General features: G+C 37.3%; 1 protein-coding gene across 7 annotated transcripts in view; it reads left to right on the top strand.

Annotated features, from left to right (window-relative positions):
* Window positions 1–24,470, top strand: part of EXOC2 (exocyst complex component 2) — a 227,117-nt gene that overhangs the window by 88,843 nt on the left and 113,804 nt on the right. For all 7 annotated transcript variants that reach the window (XR_001155091.3, XR_012923198.1, XM_076010422.1 and 4 more), the window contains exons 8-11: window positions 7,450–7,595; window positions 7,714–7,795; window positions 8,572–8,674; window positions 13,456–13,574. Coding sequence is in view for 5 of the 7 variants with exons in the window: in XM_076010422.1 (XP_075866537.1) it covers window positions 7,450–7,595; window positions 7,714–7,795; window positions 8,572–8,674; window positions 13,456–13,574 (450 nt within the window). In the remaining 2 variants the exon portion in view is untranslated. The remainder of the gene's footprint in view (window positions 1–7,449; window positions 7,596–7,713; window positions 7,796–8,571; window positions 8,675–13,455; window positions 13,575–24,470) is intronic.

Genomic DNA, 24,470 nt, shown 5'->3' with positions numbered 1-24,470 from the left:
CGAATAGCTGGGACTACAGGCATGCGCCACCATGCCCGGCTAATTTTTTGTATATATATTTTTAGTTGGTCAATTAATTTATTTCTATTTTTGGTAGAGACAGGGTCTCGCTCAGGCTGGTTTCGAACTGCTGACCTTGAGCAATCCGCCCGCCTCGGCCTCCTAAAGTGCTAGGATTACAGGCGTGAACCACCACGCCTGGCCCATACTAACTTATTTTTTAAGTTTGCTCTTTTTGGATAAAGTTGGGCTTGACATAAATGTTCAGTTCTTTATGAGATCTTCCTTCAGGACTTTGTGATGTAAAAATTTCACTTAAATATATTCCTTTATAACAACCCTCATTTTTCCAAACGTTCTTTATCCACATGATGTTGATGTTTGCTATTTTAGAATAAGATCTTGCTAATTCAAGTCAACTTGACAAACATTCATTTGTCACTAGTTGTGCAAAACCTTGTGCTGAACCAGCCTGGGATACAGAGCTGGAAGAGACGTGGCCCTGGTTCCGCAAGAGTGCCTCCTGCCCAGATGAGGGTTCCACAGCTACCCAGGACTTCAGTGCTGTAGAACTGGTATAAAAACACAGAAAATTAAAATCAGGAAAAATTCAATCAGTACTATTGGAAATTTAGTTTCTTTCTTTTGGAAAGGAAGGGAAGAATAAATGAAAATGAATGTAGTTTAGTTTGCTTAAATTATTACTAATACTTTTATTGTAGGTATAATTGTATACTAATTCATATGGGTTTTTCTTTAGGTTTTTAAAATGAGAGTTTTTAAAAATTGTAGGCAGTCTTTCTCCTTTAAGCTAAGTTTCCAAAGGATGGTATTGGCTGCAAGAAAATTAGCCCCTTTTATTTGGAGTTTATCAATGTTGACACCTTTTATTGAAATTGTTTTATTTTCATTGACATACGTTTCTCATGTTTGCCTTTGAATTTAATGATTCTTTCTTGATTTTAAGCCAGAAACTAGTTTATTTATATCAAATTCCACATATATTCCATGAGTATAGAACACCGCTGTCCAGTAGAACTTCTGCAGTGATGAAAATGTAGCTTTTGAGCACTTCATATGTGGTTAGTACAGCTGAGGAACTGAATTTTAAATTTTTATTTAATTTTAATTAACTTAGCTTTGAAGTGAAACAGCCCTCTGTGGCTAGTAGCTACTGTATTAGCGCAGGTATAGACAATGCTTTGTAAATATTTGTCATCGTATTTGTGGTAGTACCGAGTTTCCCTGAAAATAAGACCTACCCATAAAATAAGCCCTAGCAGGATTTCTAAGCATTTGTGCAAAGTAAACCCTACCCTGAAAATAAGACCTAGTGATGGGCGTGGCTACACAGCGTATCTGCATAACCCATGCATTTCGTCCTGGTGTGGTAAGGAACAGGAGCAGCCCTTCTTATCTGCCCCATGAGAGCTCTATGGCTCAACATGAGAGACTGGGGCCAATGGTTCTAAAGGAAATAGAGTCGTAAGAAATTTGGGATGGAATTTGGGGTTTGGAGAGTTATGATGATATTCCAGAAGAAGACAACTTAACTATATTGAATATATATATATATGAATAAATGTAGATTGTTGTACCGTACTTAAAAAAATAACTCATCCCCTGAAAATAAGCCCTTGGGTGTCTTCTTGAGGAAAAATCAATATAAGACCCTGTCTTATTTTTGGGGAAACACGGTAATAGCTAAAACTTGTGCAGTATCTCCTAAAGGTCAGGTGTTGCTCTGCATAGTCTGTATATTTAGTCCGCACAACAGCCTCTTGAGGTCTTTGCTATTCTCTTCATTTTATTGATGAAAAAAATAAAACCCAGAAGGTTAAATGAGCTACATACATAAAGTCATATAAGTAGTAAGTGGCAGAGCTGGGCATTATGTCCAGAAGTTTTATTCCAAACTTGTGCTTCGACCTACAGGCAGTCCTTGCTGTGTGTGGTTTGGATAGGCAGGGATTTTAGTTACCACAGTCTATTTGCCTAACTGCATAAAGTACAAACTTCCCCACCAGCTCTTCATTCCGCACATCACTACAGAAATAACACACGTGCAGGATGAATAGCCACGCTCCTTCCTTCAGAGTCGACCAGGAACTGGTCACTGTGCGTCTGTTACGAGTTCTCATGCGGGCCGCAAAGCGTGCAGCTGTGCTGCCCTTATTGCCAAGTGATGAACCCACGTGACGTTTTACAAAAATAGATAATCAAAAGAAAGGATTGGCCCATAAAGATTAAAGTGCATCAAAAACCAGAAAGTGATAACACTGTACATGAAATTTAAATCCAGCACAAATGGAATTACAGAAAAAGTAGCCGATGGTGGGAAGGCAGAGCCTGCTGCTGTTCACGACTTGGGAGCTCAGTGAAGGGGACTTAGCGACATGGGGATGTCCCCAAGGAAGTGATGCTCAGAGGAACCCTCAGACATATTTTACAACATCGAAAGTGCAAAGATAAAATATCAGAAGGGGATTCACATTTAGAAAGGAGTACAATAATTTGTCAAAGCATAGAAATGATGCTTGATAGATATTGTAAATTTTATGAAAAAAAAAAGAAGGCAAATACTCTAGAGAAGTTTTTCTCCAAAGAAATAAAACACCCTAATTTTAATGTTTCTAATGTTTTAAATTATAGTGTACTAAATATATAATAGTTTTACTATTTTTAAATGTTCCTATTCATTTATTAATATAACCAACAGTAAGTGAGTTTTTAACATTTCAACAAAAATTTTTAGAAGTCACAGAATGACTGTAATTTTCCCATTGATTATTGAGATGGCTTTTCTGGGTCTCAGCTTATACAGCCATTGTCACAGTCATGCATGCTGGGCTTGGCTGTACTGCACTGTACTACCTCTCTGAGTGGAATAAATATTGTCATTGATTCACAGACCAATTTTCAGTCCTTATTCTGTGATCATTTTTGAGTACATATTTGTTTTATCCTAGGGATATAAAGATAAAACTTGTACTTAACGTCTAAGAAATTATAGCCTAATGGAAAATAGGGACACATAAGCAGGTGATTGAATTGTGGTGTGATCACACTCTGCTGCTGGTGTTCTTGGGACGGGTCTGGAGCCGGCACAGGGGCAACTAACCAACACTGGATTGGAGAGGATATCAGGAAGGGTCACAGGAGCCTTAGGAGGGAAGCAAGAAGTAGCCAGAGAAGTAGTGGTTGGTGGTGGGCAGCTGTGGAGGGATGCAGTGTGTCCAGGCAGGGCCAGCAGCGTGCGGGGGATGCACAGCGTCAGAGAAGAGATGGCTGCAGCCCTGCAAGCAGCATCCAGTGGGCCTAATGTGCACACGTGAGGGTGAGGCTGTGAGGTATGGCAGACTTGCTAGGAGTGGCGTGAAAACTGATGGTGAACCATTGAAGTGGTGTAAGAGATTGGTATTATGAGATTTTTGAAGAATAGACTACCATCTGTATAGAGAGTGGGTGAGAAGGGAGGCACACAAGAGGCAAGAGGAGAGACAGAAGTGCCTAATAATAACATAAGTCGTTTAAGTAGCAGTGTCCGTTGGAATGGAATGAGGTAATGTAAGTGTGACATGGTAAGGACTTTAGCCAAAACAGCTGGCGAAGGCAGAGCTGGCAGGTGAGAAATGTTAAGGAGATGAGGACAGCAGTATTTGGTCACTGGTTTGATGTGAGATGTGAGAAAAAGGAATAATTGATGATGCCTTCCAGATTTCTGACCTGAAATGAGGAAGAAGTAGCATGTTTGGGGCATGAGGAGAATAGAGAAGACGTTCAGCTTAGTCTGTAAGATGCTGAGTTTGAGATGCTGAGGGTACAACCAGTGACGCCTTCCTGGCTGTCACTGCTTCCTCGCTGGCACAGTGGCACGTGGAGGAGCCTCCATGTATGTCAGTTGCCTCCTCTGCAAATGGAGGGAAAATGACACTTGTCAGCAAGTGTCAATGCCCTAATACATGTAAAGTTTTTAGAATAGCACCTAGCAGAGAGTAAGTGCTCAATATATTAGCTGTCACTATTGTATGTTTAATGAAAATATTTTAAAGATTAGTTTTAAGCTCACAAACACATCTTGTGATGTAGATTTGGGAGTCACCAGCATACAGATGGTAGTCGAATTAACAGGATTGAATGATGCAGTCAAGTACTGTGTGTGAAATTGAAATAAGAAAGCCACAGCTTTAGAACACTGAGGAATATTAGTGTGAGTCAAGCATGTGAAAAAGAAACTGACTTCTACTCAGTGGTTGGCTAGTAAATATTTAACAACTGGCATTCAAAACATAGAGAAAGAAGAGAGAGAAAGAGAAACTCTAATATTAGTATTTCTCGATTTCCGGGATCCAAGTATCCCCACTGTGGTCCATTTCAAGTTGAGGAGAGATGCCAGCAATTGGCTGCTGAGAGTGGGGAGAGCCGCCTTCAGCTTCCTCCTCATCCCTAGATTCTGGTTCTTTGTCTTTACGCACAGCTGCAGGATTCCAGTGTCAGGCACAGTGTTGTAAACAATGTTAAATCTTGCTAATGATGCCATTCATGTAACATGATTGTGGTGTAGATAGCAGCCTATCTAGCCATTTTCTAGAATCTATTAAAACTGAGACACATACAGCAGGTTGTTAGATCTCTTTGGGGTCCTGGTTTTGCTATAAATTTGAGTATACATTTTAGTTACCTTAATTTTCCAGATGCCCTAATGTTTCATTTCCTAATCTCATTCAGTTTGCCTATTCCTGGGATAAATTGTGTTGTGGTGGGTGGAGGTGGGGAGCTCCTCTATTCTACCCCTGACCCCCATAATTCCAATCAGGCAGAGGGCACAGATTAAAAAATCACTTCTGTGACCTATTGTCTCAAGGGTTGGTACCAAGGAAGGGACCAATAAGGTCACTTTGAAATAAGAGAAAACATAATGTTTACTTTAAATAAACATGCTTGAAATTATAAGACACCATTAGAATTTCAGGACTAGGTTTTATAGTTGACAGGAGTTCCTAGCACACTTAACATGTTTTTTTATTGCTAAGGATGTAAGATCCCTGGGCAGGTATGAGTCCCACTGGTTAGTGTGCCATGCTATAGTGACTTTTCTTCCCATCTTGCACTTCAGGAAATTTTATTGCTCCACAGGCCTAACAATGGTGGCAGCCACCCTTTGTTATAACAGCATTGCTGTTAGTTCTTGGGGTTCATGTGTGACTGATACAGTGACAGTCACTGTCCAAATTAACATGTTGAGACCATCTTCAGATGAGAAGGGACCAAGTTTCAGGTCTAGGCTTGCCCAGGGCTGGTAAATGTAGATTAAGGGTTATTCTGCAGCCTGTAGGGCCAAAGCCATGGTTTCCATGGCCATCTAGTCCAGGTAGATTTGTTTGATGGTTGCACACTGGATGCCCAAATCCCTGCCAGCTACCTCACATCAGATGTTCCTTTTGCGCAGAAGGGGAGCGAATGTGTGTGGATTAGTGCGTGTAGGGGATTTTCTCCCAGATGACTTTGTGGATGCCTCCCCGATGGCCTCATCTGCAGCACCAGCTTCACAGGCATGACGAGTGTGGAGTGATAGCTTTGTTTTCTTATTAGTAGCTCTAGAGAAGAAATGCATTTGTGAGCTGCTGGTGATTTTTATCTGTCTGCATTAATCTTGGTTTCCTAGCCCTCTTGTGTTTTATTACTGGATATATCATCTAGTTATCAGAGTTATGAACTGAAATTTTATTGTGAATACAGTAAATTAATAGAAGAAGAAGAATTTATAGTTAGAAGTTGTCTATATATTAAAATTATAATTTAGTAATTTATTTCTCAGTATTTATATAAATTAAAGTTCTCCATATATAAATATATATACTTTGCCATAAGTAAAATTATAATTTTATAATTTATAATTTGTCTATAAATTTTTCTCTGTAAGATATTTATGTTTTATTTGGTTGTAAGTGGGTTTTCTCCCTGTACTTGTTTTCATATTTTTTAGAAGAGCTAAAAATTAGTTGGTAATTTTTTACTACTTTAAAAATATGATAAGAAAAATCTAACTTTGAACTCTTATACTTTTTGCCCCAAATTCTTTTATTATACCAAAAAAAGAAAAGTGCCTGGTGATTTAACATGCAAACCCTAAGTGATTACCATTTTTTGAAAGATTCAGTCCCCTTATTTGTGTTCATATTTATTCATTTATGAAGCCTCAGTTTATGAAATTTATATTTTTAAAATGGCAAATACTTAAAAATAATTTTCTTTAAGGAAAAAAAAATTTTAACCCTAGTCAGATTTCAGATATTCATTTAGCTTCCCTTATGTGGTTTGGTGGCAAGAAGGAAATATATTTTTTCTCATCTTATAGTAGAAATTTAGTAGTCTACATTAAATAACATGTAATGAAAACAGCTATCTTGACAAAAAGTTTTTATATCAGGCCTTTAAAATTTGAACAGAATTTAAACATTATTTAGACAAAACAATCATGTTACAAAGACGACTTTTAACATGCTCAGGCCACCCACAGTGTGGACTAGAGAATGTGGCATGCAAGCCACCCAGGGAGACCAAGGTCATTTTTTCATCTTTGCTTAAAGTATCGTCACTAGACCAGATACTGTAGAGACTTTTTACAAGTAGCGATCAGATAACCGAAAACAGTTTATGCTTTTTCTCTCCTTTCCTTGTGGCTAATTAAAAATAATTCACAAGTTACAAAATTTAAACTATTTTTGTACGCAGCAAATTTTGCATTAGATAAAGCATCTCTTTCATTATACCAATTCATATAGTTTGCGGTCTTTTAGGTAAAAAAATACCTTATGAATTGTCCAGTTCATGTATAATTTTATAAGAATTGGCGATTTAAGAAATATTAATGATGCTGTGTTCAAGTTTGTCATTTTAAATTGCTTGGGTAATTTTCTGTCTACTACCTAAAGAGAGAATTCCACCAAGAAATAGAATTACTTTTAAAATATTTCTTTTGAGCAACTTTTCCAAAAACAGTTTTCTTTGTTTTGTTTATTATGCCATATGTAGATATTGAACCCATGGAATTTAATGTACATGTATGCATGCATGCATATGTGTATATGTGTTTACCCTATTGTCTGAAGTAATGAAATAACCTAAGGGCCTATAATTGCTATAAAATTTAGAAGAGTAACTAAAATAAATGTAGGTTCATGTTAGAGAATTTATTTGGGTATGGTAAGTACGGTTGTTTTTATATTGGATAGCATTCTTAACATATGAAAAGACTTAGGCAAAATGGAAATTTTATTTTAGCAAACTGTAAAAGATTTTCAGTATAGTTAACTTTAAAAACATAGTCTATTGAGTTTTAATATAAAGCTACAATAGCGGTCAACCATTCTGTTTCTAGTGCCGTGTTCCACATTTTCTGATTAAAATCAGCTTTCATCTAAGATTCCTTTTCTGCTTTTAAAATAGGAGCAAGTAATACTGCGGACATGTTATTTCAAGAAGTATTAGGTCGAAAGGACAAGGCAGATTCCACTAGAAATGCACTCAATGTGCTTCAGCGATTTAAGTTTCTTTTCAACCTTCCTCTAAATATTGAAAGGAATATTCAAAAGGTAGAGTATATGTTTATTTATGTACATATGGTTATAGATGTCATAAATTTTAAAGATTTGTTAAGATGTTTTTTATATTCACCAAGTGTCTCCAAAATGTTATTTTTTTATTTTAAAGGGTGATTATGATGTGGTTATTAATGATTATGAAAAGGCCAAGTCACTCTTTGGAAAAACGGAGGTGCAAGTTTTCAAGAAATGTAAGATTTGTTTATTAATTTTAGATCTTCTACTTTCCTTTTATAGGAAGACTATGGAATGTATTCTGCAAAGAATGTTAAGTGAGTTTTAGTTTTAGTTTATAGGTGCTGTCTTTATAATTTAAAACAATTACTTCAAAAATAACATTATGACTTCTCTTATTTGAGATGTATTGAAAACGAGCAAGCATGGTAATAGGTTGGTCTCGGACATTCTTTGCCGTTTGTTAACCACAAGGCTATAAAAAATCTTTTTTACTGGACAGAATCAATGACAAGTATTTATAGAGATGGAAGCCTATGTTTTAATCTTCCTTCTTCGGAAAGACCAGCATATTTAAGCATACTAACCTCATTTAAAACAAACTCAGCTTTTGAAATTATTTCTAATACCAGAGATACAGAAAATAAGAAAAGCTTAAAATGCCCTGTGATAGGTAAAGCCTTATCAACTAGGAGAAATATCACAGGGCTTTAATAAATTCAAAAATGAAATCCATAAGGCCTCAGAAAACTTAATTTACTTTTTATTGTGGTAAAATTTACATGCAATGAAATGCACAGACCTTACATGTTACAGGTCAGTGAGTTTTGACAAATGCATACACCCACGTAACCTACACCCAAGATAGAGTGTTTTGATCACTCCAGAAAGGTCCCTTGTGCCTCCTCAGTCAACCCTCACCCCACCAAAAGCAACTGCTGTTCTGCTGTCTGAACATTGGTTTTAAATTTCCTCTCTACAAATCCTTGTATATGCTTCTCTTTTTTAATAGATTATGCTGAAGTAGAAACACGGATTGAAGCTTTAAGAGAATTACTTCTGGATAAATTGCTTGAGACACCTTCGACCTTGCATGACCAAAAACGTTATATAAGGTAAATATTCTGCAAGAATTTTGATGAGTCATATTTATCTGTTTGGTACTGGATATATCACGTAACGTTTAAAGCTAATTTTGGGGAAATTAGGAGATTGATGAAATGGTAAAAGATAAGACAAATAGAAATTTAGGGATGTCTAGTGTAGAACACTAGGATTCTCTCGAACACAAATAAATTTGGGAGTAGTTACAGAATACTCACTTTCTTAGGACAAGAAAATCCTGCTGTTTTGGTGAAAGAAAAGGCAGCCTCATTGCTCAGTCACCCCCTCCTCCTCCTGAGCAGTGGGCTACCTAACATAGGGGATGGTGTGGGCACGGCACCCTGGTGGTACTCATCATCCATGAAGTAGGGGCTCCTGCTTCAGAGCAGAATGCCGCACCGGATGGGAAGTCCTGCATTGCCACAGGAACGTGCCATGGCTCAACAGTAGAGAAAGTTCTGGAAGGTTTTAGCCTTGACTAGCTGATTTACAAGCCTTTCGTGATAAGTGAAAGAGAAATATATTACTGAGTGTGAATACTTAAAAAAAATAGCAGTAATATTAAAAGAGGTGAACACCACAGGATATGAAGAGGAGGAGGAGCCAGTATTATCACATGTGGAACTAGCTATTCACTTTGGGCAGCTTATATGAGTTCTGGTTTTCAGTTTCTTCATCTGTGAAATGGATGTGATGACATGATCTGTGTCTCAAAGTAGCTACAAAGATAATGAGGAATACATTAACAGCACCTGGCACATAATGAATAGTTAGCAAATTTTATATATGTGTAGTTTATATCAGGATTTGGGACAAAGCATATAAATTATAAGCTTTTTATATCTGCAGTTAAAAAATATTAACTTTATTTTCTGCTGGAATATTTTGAGTGTGGCCTTTGTTCTCAGAATAAGCTGTTATTTTCCAAATTTACTGGTTTCTCTTCTTTGATTAGTGGAGTTTACTGAATATTGAGTAGTTATAAAATGATAATAGACTATACATATATTTATGCATCTGTGGTCACCATGTGACTATTGAAAATAATCTCTAGGATGGAAGGAGGGTCTGCCCTGAAAGCTGCTGTGTGTGCAGTTGTGGCAGGGGTGAGGGCCCACTCCCTAACCTGTGTTTTAGTGACTGGGCACACAGTGGGAACAGAGCCCTTGTCACTGGCAGTACACTCGCGTTGCCCAAGAGAAATTGAGCAGGGGCTCTGGCAGTGGAGTAGAGCGCTGAACTCCTACTGCTACTGTCGTGCATGTGCAGTGTACATATGTCTTCTCTAATCCTGAGAGCTGCACGAAAGGACACCAGGATGGTGCCCATTTTACAAGGGAAGGCAGCAAAGCTTGCCCGGCACACCGGCAAGGAGGAAGACACCTGTTTTTCTGGTCCCAGAGCCTATCCTTGCTTCTGTCTAACCTGCCTGCATAAAGAAAGGATATATATGGGAGACTTTCCTAGCTTGTAGAGTCCTAGAAATTTAAAGCTCAAACTAAACTACACATTAATAATCCAAATGCTTTATTTTCTGCATATAAAGAAAGAGTTCCTGGGAGGTCGAGCCTCTTGTCTAGGACCTGCAGCTGCTGGTGTCAGTTGTCCTGGTTCTTGCTCTCTCTGTTCCACCCTGCTGTTTCGCTGCTTGTGCTTTATGTGTTAACTTACCTGTTTACATTTGCTATATTAAATTTTAAAGTAGTGAATTACCATCTGTGTGGATAACTGATGTGTAGTTTTTATGGCTAGTTAACTTACTAGATATCATTTACAAGATGATAGTGTTAAAAAAGAGCTTTAAAGGGCCTATTTGACTGCCTTTTTTCTCATCCTTTTAAAGGGAAAAGAGCAAGAATATCAACAGTTTGTTTTTTAATGATTATTTTATTTCTGATGCTTTGAGAAGATACTGAGCAGTTCTATTCCTTTTTAAATTAAATTTTTAGTCAATAGCAAATAGAAAAATAAGATCAGAACCAGTCAAACATCTGTTAGATTTTGAAATCTGTGGTGATAGGTACTGTGAACACCAAGTGGGGAGTTTTATCATCAACAAAAATATATCTGTATTAGTTTTCTTACATAATCCGAGTTATGTGTGATAGGAGTGACAATCAGATTATTCCTGTATTATGTTACTTTTATTCACTATTTTTTCTAATTAAAAACTTCCTGGCTATTTTCACTCTTCCTGGCTATTTTCTGTCTTGATGTTGGCAGGCAACATATTAGTAACTTTAGAAGAAGCAAAGCTCTGTATGCTCCTTTCCATGTCAGCATGAGCCTGTCCCTGGTAATTGTTAAAAATCGTGTCAGAATATGGCTAAAAACTTCTTTAAATTTTGAATTTTAAATTCAAATTTAAAGTTTGAATTTTAAAATATTGAGCCTATGTTTATAATTAACATTCTTTACTTTGTCTTTCCTCTTAAAATCCTTTTTTAGAAGTAGTTTAATATTTAAAAGAAATAGCGATAACATGTATCATATTCTAAACAGTAATCTTTGAAATAAAACTACTTATTTTTAAGCTGCATACTAAAAGGAAGAAACTTTTTGGAAGAGCCTAGCATAAGTTGTACTTTTGAACTGCAACACTCTAGAATTCCTAAGAGAACAGCTTTATTTTTCTTTAAAAAACTCTTTTATTTCAATACCTATTAACAAGATGGTAGAAAAAGGTCTTATTACATTTTGCCAGGACATGATGAATGCAGTACGGAGACTGATGGTTTAAAAAGCTACTGAGCAAACAAGCTTATTGATTTCTCTTGCTATACTGCTGGAGAAAGAGCCCTGTACTGAATCATCTACATTCCTATTCAGCAGTTTAATAATTAAAAGGAAGTAGCTTCACTAAAAGAATATTCCTATATTTTACCACTGACACCATACCTGAGGGTTATGTGAGTGTAAGTGTTAGTGAGTGGAGTATTAGGAGGCAAAACAAGTCTCTCTGGGAAGGATGCTGAAACACCTCATCCCCAGCAAGGAGGAATAAAATCATATGTTCTTAGGGAAGAAAAGGCACAATGTACTATTTGTTATATTTGTATTTCAGATAACAAAAGAGAAATCCTTGTGTGAGAAAAAGAAATAGAAATAGATTGGATTTGGAAGCTTTGAAATGAATTCCCTATGCCAAGCTCAATGTAATTTAATGTCCGATTGTAGTTTTCCTCTCAGGATACTTTCCTCATATGTGAGGAGGAGCCCTAGGTGACTCCCTAATACAAGTAACGTTCTTTGTTTTAATCGACTTGTCACTTTCTTGACACAGAGACACTGCCTATTTGCGGCCTGTAAATAGACAGTCATGGCAAGGAGGTGCTGGTAGCTCTTGGGCACCTCCTGCAGCCCGTGCAGTGTGAGGGCCAAAGGCCTGCCCCCAGCAGCCAGCCCTGCCCGATGGCTGGCGAAGGCCAGGGGCAGCGAGAGAGTTCCCGAGTGTGATGTCGGATTTCTTCACAGCATTTTATTTGTTGCTAACTTAGTACAATATGGATTTATTTCTCTTCCAATGAGCTGCTAATTTAGATGTCTGAGTAGTAAATATGCACTACTAGGGAAATGTGAGAGGGAAGTGTCAAGCATATCCCTGAGTAATTAAGATTTGGCTCCAGACCAGCCTGAGCAAGACACCCCGTCTCTACTATAAATAGAAAGAAATTAATTGGCCATGTAATATATATAGAAAAATTATCTGGGCATGGTGGCGCATGCCTGTAGTCCCAGCTACTCGGGAGGCTGAGGCAGGCAGGATTGCTTGAGCCCAGGAGTATGAGGTTGCTATGAGCTAGGCTGATGCCATGGCACTCACTCTAGCCTGGGCAACAAAGCGAGACTCTGTCTCAAAAAAAAAAAAAAAAATTTGGCTCCAGGTCACAACTTGTATTGATGACAATTTACTGTTGAATAAAAATCTTTGAATTTAAGACAAAGGACAGCTTATGGTTTAGGAATCATTTTAAGACAATAAATTCATTTGGACATGCTTTTGGAGTTGATTTAATTGTATTTGACTTGTTGTATTTATATATTTTGTGAGGACTGAAGGCCAAATGTTGAATAATATTTGATAGAGATTTTTCAACTGATATATATTTAGCTTGTGTATATGGATTTGAGTATTTTATGCACAAAAAAGACTCTATTTTAAGAAATATTTAAAAACTAAGAAAAATACCCATCTGTACTACATTTTCTAGAGAAATATTTTCTGGGTCAGTCAGTCATGAATGAGTATAGACCTTGCAGGTGAGTGTATACGTCACCAAACTTCATGTGGAGAAAGCAGCTGAAGGTTCATGTGGCCATTGCTTAGCTCACTGTAGAAAGCAGTGTCACACTGCCATCTCCTGGCCATGCTTCATACCAGAAAGGAATAAAAAACAGCTGAAATTTTCCTAATACTCGCCCATTGTCCGCTGCTGGCTCCCACCTGTGTTTAATGCAGTGACTCTGAAATAAGTAGAAACATTCTGTGAACTAAATCTAAGTATTATAAAGAAAAATGCTCTCCAGGTAGATAGGATCACTATAAGTTGTCTTGGTCTTTTTAATTGTCTTTTTCCAAAGAGCTAATTTTAAAAAGTTCTATCATTATATATATATATTCCATTGAGAACTAAATATTAAAGGCTAGTATTGAAAAATGTTTTACTAATTGATAAAATTTTAGCTTTTATTTTTTTTAAAAGAGTAATGATTTTAAAATGTGCTAGCTTTTCCTTTGGCCTCATGTGTAACAGAGGAAGCCTGCTTCATCAACCTTGGACTTGCTTTTCAGGTATCTGTCTGACCTCCACGCCCCGGGTGACCCTGCCTGGCAATGCATTGGAGCCCAGCACGAATGGATCCTGCAGCTCATGCACACCTGTAAGGAGGGCTTTGTGAAAGACCTGAAAGGCAAGGGCTTCTCTTCCCATTTATTATGCTATTCCTTGATGACATTAATACACTTGGCGAATGCTTAATGATTAAGGGCATGATTACCTAATTTTCTTAGTCCCAGTTCTTGTTTTTTGTTTGTTTTCTGTTTTTGGCCACTGGCTAGCATTGTACCTAAGAGTGAGTAACAGAACAAGGATGGGTGAAAACTCTTTCACTGTCTCTTATTTTTATGCTTGGCTGGCAGTGTTGACAAAGGTTTGCTTGAGGGGGAGCAGTTAACATTCCATGGGAGTCAGCATGAGGTTGTAGAAATGATACCAGTCCTTGATAAATAACAGTCCACTCATTGTTTCATCAAGTGTGTGTTGAGCCCCTGCTGTGTACCAGGTACTGTGCCAAGTTCTAGAGGGACGGTGGTGACTGAAACAGATGCAGTTCCTGCCTCACAGAGGTAGAAGGAGGGAAAGGCATCAGTATGCAACTAACCAAATTAAATGTTGAGGCAAGTGATGAAAAGAAAAACAACAGGGCGTTCTGAAGGAAAATAACTGAGGAGAATGCTTTATACAGCAGTGTTGGAAAAGTGTCTCAGAGAAGGCTCCATGTTAGCAAAGGACTGGAAGGATAAGCAGACTCTGGCCTGAGAAACGGAACCACATGTGTAAAGGCCCTGAGGTAAGCTGGAAGTGAGAAGTCAGAGCTGTATTTGCATGTAGGTTTATTAACTTTAATTTGTGTAATTCTATCATTAAACGAATATTGAATGTGTGAAATGCCTGCTACCCTCCAGACAGTTGGGGCCTGGCTCAACAAGCTCACAGAACAGTGGAGCAGACAGGTAACTGGTGGGATATAATGTGCCATTTCCTGATAAGGGGGAGGTTCTGAGTGCTGTGGTGGCACTTAGGAACAACAGCTGATCCAGGGTTTTAAGGTCAGGGAAGTGACATTCTGAGATCTGAAGGAAGTGACATCTGTTTTGAGATTGGAAGGATATCGGTATTGACTGATTGAAAGAGAGGAAGAAAGGCTCACAGACCATTCTGGGAAGAGCAGGGAGAATGTGCACAGGATCTCCAGCAAGAGGAGGCCGCTGATCCTGTGTGGCTGGAACCTGGAGTGGGGCCAGAGCAGTAAGTGTTGATGCTGGACTTAGGAGGCACCAGGGCCTGACCGGCTTTGTTGGCCGCTCTGAGAGGTTCAGACTTTACCCAGAAGGCAGTGGGGGAGCCATGGGAGGATCTAAGCTGGGGAAAGACGGAGTAAACTTGTTTTTCTAAAAGACTTCCATGTCGCTGATAGGCGAGAGGGAATAAGCCCGGAGCAGTAGAGCCTTGGAGGCTGGCATGTTGAGCAGGTGTCTGCCCTGGTGTGGAGGTGGTGGGGCTGTAGAGAGGTACTTGGGTCCTGGGGCTGTTCAGAAAGAAGATCTAATGGGACTAGGTGATGGAAAAATGAGGAGGAGGAAGGGATGAAGGGTGATTCCCAGAGATCTGACTGTGGCAGCTAGTTAGGATGTTTGTGTCCTCCAGTTGGGGAACACTGGGGAGAAAAATAATCTTCCCCCCTTTTGTTTGGACAAGTTGATTTGGAGTTGTCCAACATGCGAGTAGAGATATCCAGTAGGTAGCTGGATTTAAAGAGTGAGAAATTTAGGTGTCTATAGACCATCTATAGACAGATAGTCCCCAAGAGTTCATGTATTGACCCAAGAAGGTGAACAAAGAATACCTAGGACAGAATCCTGAGGAGCAATGTTTAAGTGTTTAAGTGACTGGTAGAAGATGAGAAGCCTGCAGAGGAGATGAAGAAGGGGTGGACATGAGACAGGAGGGAAACAGGAAGCATAGTATCACCGAACCAGAGAAGGGAGTGGTCAGTGAGGTCACTAAAGTGAAGCGGAAGATAGGAGAGACATGTCCTTCACAGTGCACGCCACGGCTATCGGCGCGATCCTGGAATGTCTTCAGTGGCTTGAAACCCTAACTGGATGGCATAAATAGGGAAAAGTTGTCCTTATCAGGTCCCCACGAGGGTTAGGGGATGTAACATGACAACTGTCCTGGCACAGAAGGAAGAACAACAGAGAGGCCACCATTATTTATTTATAGCTTAGTTTGTCATGAGTTCATTGGCTTGGGTTTGAGTTCTTCCTAGTTCTGATTCTGTTCCTTTCTATGCTTGATATTTAAGAAAACCCAAATATCTCTTTATTGAGGCCATGTCAAAATTCCTATTAATATCATTAATTATTTTATGTTTTTAGCAAGGGAAAATGACAGCAAATGATATACATAATTTGTAGTCTTTGGGAATATTTAGAGTGCCTTACATATTTATTTCTGTGTTGATTCAACAACGAATTTTTTAGTCTCCTATGTTTGACAGGGCTCTCAACCTTGACTGCTTAATTAGAATCCGCTGGATCTATTTATTAAATAACAACTATGAAGTCCTGGCCTCCACCTTCTCTGTGCTATGCTAGGATCTCTGGAGGTGGGGTCCGGGCGTCAGTATCTTTCAAGCTCCCAGGTAATTTGGGTGCGGCCAGGGTTGGTCATCAGCGTGCTAGGTGCTGTGCCAGGAGCTGGAAGTGCGATGGTATCGGGAGTCCTGTTAGAGCTTGTGGGTCTAGTGAGAGAAATGTATTAGTTTACACATCACCCAGGTATGTGTTGAATTATAATTGTGAGAAGTGTCATGAAGTGGGGAGTATAAAATTTTATGAAAACATATGACAAGAGGACCCAGTCTGGGTCCCCCCGACCTTGGGGGAAAGTCCAAGGAAGTTCCCTAGAGGAAGTGATATCTTAGTTGAACCTGATTCAATTCAGTTGATTTTCCATTTTCTAGATGGGTGTGGAGAAGATTCTAGACACCTGGCAGGTACTCAGTAAATGTCACTGCTCTTCACCATAGGTGATGATGAATATGCTAACCATATTCACCAGACACAAACAAGATATATGGTCTGACAAAGGATTTTCCTTCTTGCGCTTATAACAAACAATTTTAATACATAATTTGATATGAAAATACTTGAATTTTTGGGATGTGTGTGTAATTTATGAAGATAACATAAAGACTTTTTGAAATCAGAAAAATTCCAGAAAATTTCATGTCTTACTGTTATGTCTTTACCTGAAATATCTGATAACCAGTGTTTCATCACCAAGGGTCTGAAGCTTTCTTGAAGATAAAGGGAATTATAACCTTATTCTTCCTTCCCTAACATCTTAATATTCTGTATTGCTGTATGTATTCATCCAAAACTGCTTTAAAATCATTTCTGGGTGAAAAAAAAGTTTATGTGTAATTTATTCACTCTGAGCAAGCTTGTTGCAAAACTTTCTTATCATTTGTGAAATAGTTAAAAGAATGTACATGAAATGGATCCATTCACTCACTAGTGATAAGCTTTACCTGAAGTTACTTTCATAAATTGGTCTTTTGATTAGAAAGTAAAATTCTTAGTATAGTACAACTCTTTGAACTTTATAATTTTTATGACAATACAACATAAATTTCCTAAATTCATTAGTCAAATATTTGTGGGTCATTTTTTAATGTTTCCTTTGTCATTCAGAATATACCTACCTGGTTCCTTTTTCATTATTAGTAAATACTACTTATCTAAATGTAGGTAATCCTAACATATAGGAGCCTTTTCATTGGAAGATTGGTGTGGTCTTTTGAGATTTGGTCAAAAGCAGCTTTTATTTCATTTTGGAGAATCCCACACATATTTAAAGGCAGGAAGGCTAACATAACAGCATCACATGTAGTCAACCTAGCTTCAGCAGTTACCACCTCATGCCCATTCTTACTTCATCTACAAGGGTCCTCCAACTTTTTAAACAGGGGGCCAGTTCACTGTCCCTCAGACCGTTGGAGGGCCGTTGGAGAGTGCGGCGCACAGTCCACACACGCGCACTGTGGGCCCTGGAGGAGTTGGCTGCTAAGCAAGACAGACAGCTGCAGCAAAAACACCTGGCGGGCCGCAGTTTGAGGACCCTCCTCTGTTTCTTTCCCCTTCCTCACCCTGGATTATTTTGAAGCATGTCACATCATTTCATCCATAATTAACTCAGTATGTAAGTTTTAGAGATAAGATGTTTTTGAAAACTGAAACCAAAATACCGTTATCATTACCCAAAATATTAGTAGTTTCTTAGTATTAAATATTCTGTTAATTTTCAAATTCAGAAGCAGTTTAATATCTCTAATATCTTTCTAAGTACATTGATACCATTTCTTTTTAACTGATAATGATAATGATAAATGATAAATGTGGCATAAATGCAGACAGAATATGTTTTCTAGACTGGAAGAATTAGCCATTAGTAAAATATGGGCTGTCATGGCCAGCTTGCACTTAGATATTTTTCCATTTGTGATCATTCAGATATGTATATGTCATTGGACACCTGTTAACTCTTTACACTTATCTACATTTACATCTACAGATAATGTAATTTTTAATATATATAGTGTATACATGTGTGTATATATATAAAATATTTGCCTTAAGTCTAAGTTTGCTAGGAATAACCACAATTTTTCTTTTACATAACCTATAATGGTCGATGATGGACTCTCAATGGTTATTTTATGATTGTCCTAATTATGTGTAACATAAGTATAAGGTAATATGGGGGAAGGTCTACTAAATATTATTTGGAATTTCCATTGGACATTCCTTCATAATTGTGGCATTTTAGATTCAGAAAAAAACTGATAATTTGTCTTGTTCAGTAGATGATTTTAGCTCTATTTTGCACGTGAGTAGGGTGTCTCAGAGAAGCCAGGGGATGGACCCAAGGCCTCTGTATGCTGAGCAGGATAGAATGAGTGCATGTCCAGATTCCTCCCTGTGCCCTAAACTGCACTGCCTCCAGAGCAGTGCGTTAAGGCAACATGTATGTAGCACCTCCCCACGTGACATTGTTGGAGCTAATATTTTATCAAACAGGATTTCTGAATGTGATGTCAAAGCAGACCAGCATTTCACTGGCCAAGGAAGGCCCACTGGCATCTGGGGACTCAGGTAGAGCTGGGCCTGAAACTAGCCAAGCTAGACAAACTGTTTCTGATCTTGGTGGCTATTTTTCTGTAAGTAGGTCAGTTCTATTAAAGAAATTTTATGCAGACCTAATTACTAACTTCTAAAATTATATATTCAGTATAAATAAATGCTCTGAGAATGAACAAGTTAAGAAAATAGAGAGAATGAGAAGGCATCCAGGCCCACAGAAGGGATTCCAGAAGCATGTCCCTGTGAAGGCCAGGTGTCTCCCAGAGCTGACGGGACTTTGGTACCAGGGTAATAGAGGCAGTGCCAGCAGTGCTCTGCGGATGCCACTTTTTGTCTTGATTCGGGAATGTCTGTGTTTTATCTGACTGTCTGTGCTCAGTGACTGGGTACTTGCTTGTTTGCTTGGCACCTGCTGGTTTCCATGAATTGTTTGGAGCAGTCCACTAAAGGCTACAACATTTGAAAAGGCGATTACTGTTCACCATAAAAAATTGCTTAGAAATGATTTGCCCTGTAAAGACTGCCTACATTTCATCTGGTACTTTGTTATAAAGCTACTTTATTTTTATTCAGTTATTCTTGGGAATCTACTTTGAAAATGAAAGCTTGTTGTGTTCCAAATCTGAAGAAAGTGAGTTTTAAGAAGTTCTACTATAATATCTGTACTTGGACTATTAACACTGCAGAAGAGAAATGATTGTAATTGTTCAAGTTAACCCACAGGCAGAACAATGGATAAGAACGGAGACAGTTTTGTGAAATAAAGTACAATTTTAAATAGATAAACTATAAATATTTCAAACAGGGAAATAATTCTTGGTATCTTTTTAAGTAAATCTGGTTTTTAATGTGTGAATCTAAGACTCTAATTAACATATAATTTTTTTTAAGTCTTTGTGTAGTGGTTTGGGGGGAAAATGTAAATTGTATTTAGTTCTGTGGTCTTCAGAGAAAATTTCATGAGTAAAGATAGTGATAGATGTTCAGAGACAGCGGTCCTGCATACAAAACTGCCTTTTTCCAAGAAAGATTCTTTTGTCGGGGAAGCATTTGGCAGCAGAGGTGGTCATAAGGCTGATACTCTTGTGAGCACTGCATTAGCTCCTTCACTGGACTCCAGTTTTCATAGTAATAATATACACTAACCCTAGCAGATGGTGCCCTTCAGGGTGTGACATGCAGACAGAGCAGGAGATCACCTTGCACCTTACACACACCTGGCCATTCATCCCCAGACATTCTGCACCTCTCTTCTGTGGCCTAGCTCTATCCCAAATGTGGTCTTTTGGTTTTTCTAAGGGCAGAAAAAAATGGGAAAAAAACAAGAATAAAACTGAGGATAACATTTTTAGAACTCTTCTTGAAAGCTTAAATACTGTTGGAAGAGTTTGTTGTGTTTTTCCAGTCTGAACTGGTTCACCATTTTGCTTCTATTCCCCTGTATTCAAAGCAGCCCTGTGTTCCAAATTGTTGCACATGTTAAACTTTTACTGCCTTATAAGAAGTGTCACTTGTCTCTTAAAGTTTCTGTGAAATAGGTCCAAAATTAGACTAAGTCTTCAGGTTTCCTGCCTTTGGTTAACCCCCTACTGATAGTTTTAAACACAGTTTTTAAAGGTGGCCTCCAAAGATATTTTTTTCTTTGTTCTTTAAGCGAGTTTCAGTTTAACTCTTAAAATATATGCTGGCTGTGTCTGATAACTTGAGGGAAAATGCACCAGGCTGCTAATAGAGTAATTATCCCCTTTCAGATACATACTTAATTAGAACTTCTCAGAAGGAGATACTGGACTCAGGGCTCAATCGAGGATAGTTAGAACAGGAGCCATAGCTTAAGTAAACAATAAATCCTTAAGAATAGTCACAGAGCAGGAGAGACATTTATACATAGTGCCGATTCCCTTTGAAAACTTAGAGAGGATATGTCATACATGAATGGCTTATTTTGAATCATCACAGTGGTGGAGCTATTATAGAAAGAAAAACTGTTAAGGATAGGGAATATGCCTCTATTCTGTTAAGAATAGGGAATATCTACCCCTTCAATCATTTCAAATATTCAGTAGATTATTAATTACTTGCTAAAAGAAATAAAAATGTTTATGTTACTCCAAGAACCTTAAAATACAAAAAGGTCATATTTTCAACACAAGCTTATAAAATATGTTCATAAATTATGTTATTACAATTTATCCACAATCTTGTGAATTTATACAGTATAACTAAACCATTTTTTCTTCCTAAAAAATACAGGTATGACCTTTATGTACATATTTTATATAGGTTTTTTTGTTGTTAATTAATGGGGTTAACACTACATATAATTCTGGTATTACCACAATGCAGGGTTAGGTAGACTTCCTATATGCTAGATTAAATTGCAAACTCCGTTAGGAAACTTTCAGCAGACTCATTAAATTTTCTGTGGAACTATGAAATATTTCCATGGTTTAAAAGTCAGTATAATTGTGTTGTTATACATATATTAAATTTTAATATATAATTTTTATTTTAAAGTTATTATAATGAGGTTGTACTTTAGGAAGTTTCTTTTAGGGAGTTTATTTTCTGGAGATTTAAAAAATCGTTTTTTCTCCTGAATGTTTATGTATGAATAGTAAAACCCAGAATGATGGAGGTTGGTTTAAGAAGAGAAAAAGGACAGGCACAACTGCAGCAAGCACAGATATGAGATGTTAATTTCCATCTTCTCCTTGCAGTGTTGGGTGTGGAACCCACGGGCAGCTGCCAGGGGTGACCCTGGGGCTTCGGCTGTTTACTTGTTCTTGTGCATGTTGTGACAACAAAGCCTTTTTAAATTGTATTTAGAAGATGAAATGCTTAGTGGGGTTTTATTTACCTGCTTTAAGATTTAGAAGCTGTATCATACATATATAGTGTGTTATATATTAATATATAGCACACATATATATGTTAGATATATAGGAGAAAGTAGATTCAGCAGAAAAAAGTAGAGGAAAAGTTTTATGATTGCAGTCATAATTATCTTTCCTCCATCAAAGTAGAAGTCTGCTTTTCCTTTCCTTTTTGTCCATTTTTGAGAGAGAAAGAGAGGGAGGGAGGGAGGACAAACCAGGTTACATTTAATGTACCACAAATTAGATTTGAGCTGTATGCCATTAGAAATTGTCACTGTTGTTTGTACATAGTATATGTTTAAATAAACAGTTTTAATTACCAGAATGTCAGTCAGCAGATTTTTACATCATGATTATAGATTTGTTTTCAAATCTGATTTGAAAAGACAATTTTTCCTCCCAAATTAAAATTAAGACTAATAATCAGTACTAGTAATTTAAACAGTTTTTTAAAAAGTCAGTAACCTAGGACTTGAGAAGTTGATTTACTTTTGGAATAACATAGCATTCATTTGTACAAGATCATGTATAGTAAAATAACAGCTGTTGAATATCATAGGAAAGAGTTGGATTAAGGTCTCTTGTTTCTCCTATTTTATAATTCTATTCACCTTACAATAGGTGATCTATCTTTTTTAGATCAGACAGGCCAAAAAGGCTACGTCAAAGGACCTTTTCAATTTATTATTGTAGCAGCTGGTTCTTTTCTCCCACGTTGGCTCACTGTGCATCTGGAAGAGGGCTTATGGCAGCTGGGAGCCATTTCTTGTCTAGACTTGTCCCCTATCCTTAATAGAAAAAATTTTGATGATGAATGTCAGCTACATGTTGGATGGTAGCATTACTTGGTACTTTAAAAATTGATTGCTACAAGTATTTTAATTCCTTATTCTGTCATTTTCATAATAATTCTTTTACTTACATATTCAAAGCATGTTTTCTCTATGTAAATCTGTATGTAACTGCCAAAAAGTATAGGACTTTAATAAAAACATAAATAATTTTGTTTTGGTTATTCACTTATCCTGCTTGCTTATTACAAATATATGGTTCTTGCTTAATTAGCCAATGTTAGCTAATATATACTTCTTCAAAGTTCACGCCTGTAGTTTTGCTTTTAATATATATTCCCTTTTCTTTTAACTCTTGTTTTGAAAGCTGTTGAAATACATATCAGAAATATTGCCTGGAACCTGCTGAGAACAATCTAAGTGCAGTGTTAAAGAGGTTTGTTAATTATGACAGCCTTTAAATTGAGGTAATGTCTCTGTCAGAGCTTTAAAAATATTATATATGTATATATTTGTTATATATATCATATGCATATATATATATATATATATATATATAAATCAGAAGATCAGAAAGAGCATTTTTATCTGTTGACACAGGTCTAATTTGTGAGGAGTTTGTAATTCTGCCTTGACATGCCCACCCACCCCCACTCCAGCTTTGGCACTGGAATCCTGTGTGGTGTGCTTGAAAGGCCTCCTGCCTGTGTCTGTGGAGGCTCCTGGCCTTCGTGTTAGGTCAACAAGCAACAGTGGGTGGCCGGGCTACAGCACAGGACAAGGGCCTGCTGTGCGCAGGAAAATGTGTTCAAAGATGTTTAAGGCGGCAAGGAAGTCGGCCACCCTTCTGAGTCGGGGGCTGTGGGTCCGCATTCTCCATGCCATTGTAGACTGTGAGAAACTTGCGGTAAGAGGCGGGAAGGATGAGAAATATAGTTAAGGTATTCACCTGGCTCCACATCTGCAGGCTTCCCTTAAGAAAGGTCTCTTCTGCCCTTTATGGTGTATGGAGTCTGTTAGAAAAATATTGACTGCTATTTGCATTTAAAAATGGAAAGACTTGCACAGCTTGAGTTGAAAGGATTTGACTGATACATGATAAGGTTTCCTGGAAGTCTTACAGAATTCTAGGTTTAATAAGCATTTTCTATAAAGTCTTAAAGTCCTTACCAGTTTTTTGCAGCATTGTGGGATTCAGAGTTTTAATGTAAACATTTAAGTATTTGAGCTTTGTGAAAGATCTTTCCAGATCCATAATTTAGAGTAAAGCTGAACCCTTTATCTGGTAGAAATTTCACAGTTGTTGGAAAAAAATAGCAAATGTTTTAACTTGTTCATAGCGAATTGTGAAACATTGTTTATTTTGTTTTAGAAAAGCTATACATTTTAATCTTTTGATTATTTCTATGCTACAGTTTTTATTCTTTTAGTGAAGTTGCTAGGTTTGTTCCATTAGTATTCTGAAGAAAATAACTCTGGAACTTCTGAAAACAAATTTTCCAACTGTTTTAATAAAATAAAATTTCCGTTCTTTGTTTATGTAGTTTTCCAAAAGTAATTTTTCCTAATTTTATGTTTGTTCAAAATTTGTTACATGTATCTTCATACTCAGAATTCCTTTTGAGAATGTTGCTAACATATGTTACAAAGCTTTATTTAACTAGAAAAACAAAATAGTGACTTTTGACTTATAGTAATTAAGAAACTTAGTTGTGTGTTCTTTTTTTAATGTTAATGTGTTTAAAGGATTTTTTCCTTCCAAGATGCTTCCTCCAAGCATTTGTAGATAATGTATATATCTTTTCTTTGATATATTGGTAAAATTGTAACTCTAACACTAGTGTGTAGAAGATAAAAGATATAGCTAGACCCTAAGAATATTTACTGATAGAATTCTGTTGTAGTGTTTTCCCTATAAGTATCACATATAATTTTAGAGCTAGAAATACTATAGTGATATATCTCGTGCTGCAGGGCTGTGTGCCTATTTGCAATTTGACTCCAGGGTAATCTTCATCCTGTAGTTATTCTTCAGATAACTTTGACAGATTATAGCCAAATAATTTTGATATTACAAGTACTTACTCCTTTGAGAATATTTATTGGTTACTGTGCTTAGTGTCTTTAAAATAGCCAAACTGTAAAGTCCATAACAAATGTTATAAAGTTCTGATAAAGTTTTCCCAGTTTTTTTTGTTGTTGCCTT

The sequence above is a fragment of the Microcebus murinus genome, chromosome 15 (assembly GCF_040939455.1).
Source record: "Microcebus murinus isolate Inina chromosome 15, M.murinus_Inina_mat1.0, whole genome shotgun sequence".
Lineage (NCBI taxonomy): Eukaryota > Metazoa > Chordata > Mammalia > Primates > Cheirogaleidae > Microcebus > Microcebus murinus.
This window is presented reverse-complemented; position numbering and strand designations above follow the sequence as displayed.